At 36.7% G+C, this 2687-nt stretch overlaps 1 protein-coding gene across 1 annotated transcript; it reads left to right on the top strand.

The window, feature by feature from the left end:
- Nucleotides 1-489: 489 nt before the first annotated feature.
- LOC7492016 (7-deoxyloganetin glucosyltransferase) lies at nt 490-2347 on the top strand. Its single transcript, XM_002298666.4, has 2 exons — nt 490-1204; nt 1301-2347. Exons 1-2 carry the CDS (start codon nt 709-711, stop codon nt 2227-2229), a joined length of 1425 nt encoding a protein of 474 aa, XP_002298702.3. The 5' UTR covers nt 490-708; the 3' UTR covers nt 2230-2347.
- Nucleotides 2348-2687: the final 340 nt, after the last annotated feature.

Raw genomic sequence — 2687 nt, 5'->3', positions numbered from 1 at the left:
TTCAAATTTATTTTTTTTGTTTTCAGATTGTTTTAATGTACTAATATCAAAAATATTTTTAAAAAGTAAAAAAATATCATTTTAATTCATTTTAAAAAATAACTATTATTACATCTTACCCGGGTGAATGTTATAAATAAAATCCAACAACCTTGTTATAATATAAAGTTGGAACTAATAGGACAAATGACTTTAATGAATATGCAATTCAGTTTAGGCCGTTAAATTTTTTTTTTTTTTTTGGCTCATTTACCCAATACGAATGTATCTACTGAGTGGATCGATTTCTGGTGAAAAGATTACATTAAAAAAGAAGAGGAATTGTCCAAAATGTATGGTTTGAGCGTCTCCCATGCATGTATTGGAAAGAAAACATGATATAAATCCATGAAAACTACGCATACCTACATTCATTTAATTGAACCTTCCATATTGTTTGATGTATATAAAAAAAAAAGGATTAAAAACAGATTTTAGGTGTCAACCAAAACCAAAATTAAATCTCTTCGTGAAGAATTTTGAAAGCTCATTTTCCATTCCGTCTTGTGCCTTCAGAAAAACTTAATGTTAGGTAACCAAAATATAAAAAAGAATAACATACCTCTTTAACTATGCGGCCAACCTCGTGAGATCTACTCATTTTGCTCGGTGGCAACGTCTTCATTCCTATCATTCACCATATCTGTTGAGAGAGAGAGAGAGAGAGAGATGGCTGATAAACCTCATGCTGTGTGCGTCCCTTTTCCAGCCCAAGGCCACATAAACCCAATGCTCAAACTAGCAAAAATCCTCCACTTCAATGGCTTCCACATCACCTTTGTTAATACTGAATATAACCACAGACGCTTACTCAGGTCTAGAGGCGCCAGCTCTCTTGATGGCTTGCCAGACTTTCAATTCGAAACTATCCCTGATGGTCTTCCACCATCAGATGCTGATTCCACTCAAGACATCTTGACTCTTTGTTACTCCACCTCCAAGACTTGCTTAGCCCCATTTCGTGATCTTATTGCCAAACTCAACTCTTCCAGTGTTATACCCCAGGTAACATGTATTGTCTCTGACGCTATAATGAATTTCACTCTTGATGCAGCTGAAGAATTTGGAATTCCTGATGCACTGTTTTGGACTCCTAGCGCCTGTGGTGTTTTGGGCTACTCAAAATGTCGTTTACTTTTTGAAAGAGGCTTAACACCTGTTAAAGGTATCTGTTTAAACGAAACTCGAAAGATTGTCTTGTGAATCTTAGTAAAATGCATGGTATTTACTTCAACTTATACTGCATGTTTTTTGTTTGCAGATGTGAGTTATCTAACAAATGAATTCTTAGAAACAGCTATAGAATGGATTCCAGGAAAGGAAAATATCCGTTTGAGGGATCTTCCAAGTTTAGTTACAACTGCAGACGTGGACGAAATCAATTTGATTATAACACTAATAGAAAGAACTTCAAGAGCTTCTGCTGTCATTTTTAACACATTTGAATCCTTCGAACGAGATGTTTTGGATGCTCTCTCCACAATGTTTCCTCCAATTTACACTCTCGGTCCTCTTCAATTGCTTGTTGATCAGTTTCCAAACGGTAATCTGAAAAATTTTGGTTCAAATCTTTGGAAAGAAGAGCCTGGGTGCATTGAGTGGCTTGATTCAAAAGAACCAAACTCAGTGGTTTATGTAAATTTTGGTAGCATCACTGTAATAACACCACAGCAAATGATGGAATTTGCTTGGGGGCTAGCCAACAGCAATAAACCTTTTTTATGGATTATAAGGCCTGACCTAGTTGAAGGCGAATCTGCGATGTTGCCATCTGAATTTGTATCTGAAACGAAGAAGCGAGGCATGTTAGCAAACTGGTGTCCTCAAGAACTAGTCTTGAAGCATCCTTCCATTGGAGGGTTTTTAAGTCACATGGGGTGGAATTCTACAATGGATTCTATCTGTGCTGGTGTGCCACTTATTTGTTGGCCGTTTTTTGCTGATCAACAGACCAACTGTATGTTTGCTTGCACTGAATGGGGTATTGGCATGCAGATTGATAACAACGTGAAAAGAGACGAAGTGGAGAAACTTGTGAGGGAGTTAATGGAGGGAGAGAAGGGAAAGGATATGAAGAGGAAGGCAATGGAATGGAAAACCAAAGCGGAGGAAGTCACTAGGCCTGGTGGTTCCTCCTTTGAGAACTTGGAAGCATTGGTGAAAGTTCTTGCATGCAAGCAGACATGTTAGAATCCTAGTGGCAGATCTTCTTTCTTATCGTTTCTGTATTGGCAATGCACTGCTTTAAGCTGAAAAAATTTATCTTGTGACCATAAATAAGTATTAATTTTCAGTATTTTTCAAATAATGTTCCAAATCCGCACACAATCTTGACTTTTAGCAACAAAATTGGTTGCATGCTGAAAAACTTTTATTTCTTAAAATATTAGTCCTCTTGAATTTCTTGTTCATTCCCGCTGTCTCAAAATGCATCAGATCTTAGATCACTACTACTAATAATAAGATAAATAATTGGTGTTCTTATATATAAAGATGTGGTTTTGTCTTCTTGCCATTGTCGGCAGCACTCAAGATTTTTCCTCAAAGCTGTCTTGTACTTGTATATAAATAATCATGTGGTGTTGTCTTCTCGCCATTCACTGAGGCAACAAATTAATGATGGTAATCGCTGTCTCTGCCATATGTTA

Source organism: Populus trichocarpa, chromosome 1 (assembly GCF_000002775.5).
Source record: "Populus trichocarpa isolate Nisqually-1 chromosome 1, P.trichocarpa_v4.1, whole genome shotgun sequence".
Taxonomy (NCBI): domain Eukaryota; kingdom Viridiplantae; phylum Streptophyta; class Magnoliopsida; order Malpighiales; family Salicaceae; genus Populus; species Populus trichocarpa.
The sequence above is the reverse complement of the archived record's forward strand: the minus strand, read 5'-3'. Positions and strand labels throughout refer to the sequence as shown.

Excerpts from the sequence above, each read along its gene's own strand:
- LOC7492016 (XM_002298666.4), top strand. The coding sequence starts at position 709 with ATGGCTGATAAACCTCATGCTGTGTGCGTCCCTTTTCCAGCCCAAGGC. Across the intron at positions 1,205-1,300 it reads AGGCTTAACACCTGTTAAAG|ATGTGAGTTATCTAACAAAT; the intron begins GTATCTGTTTAA and ends TTTTGTTTGCAG.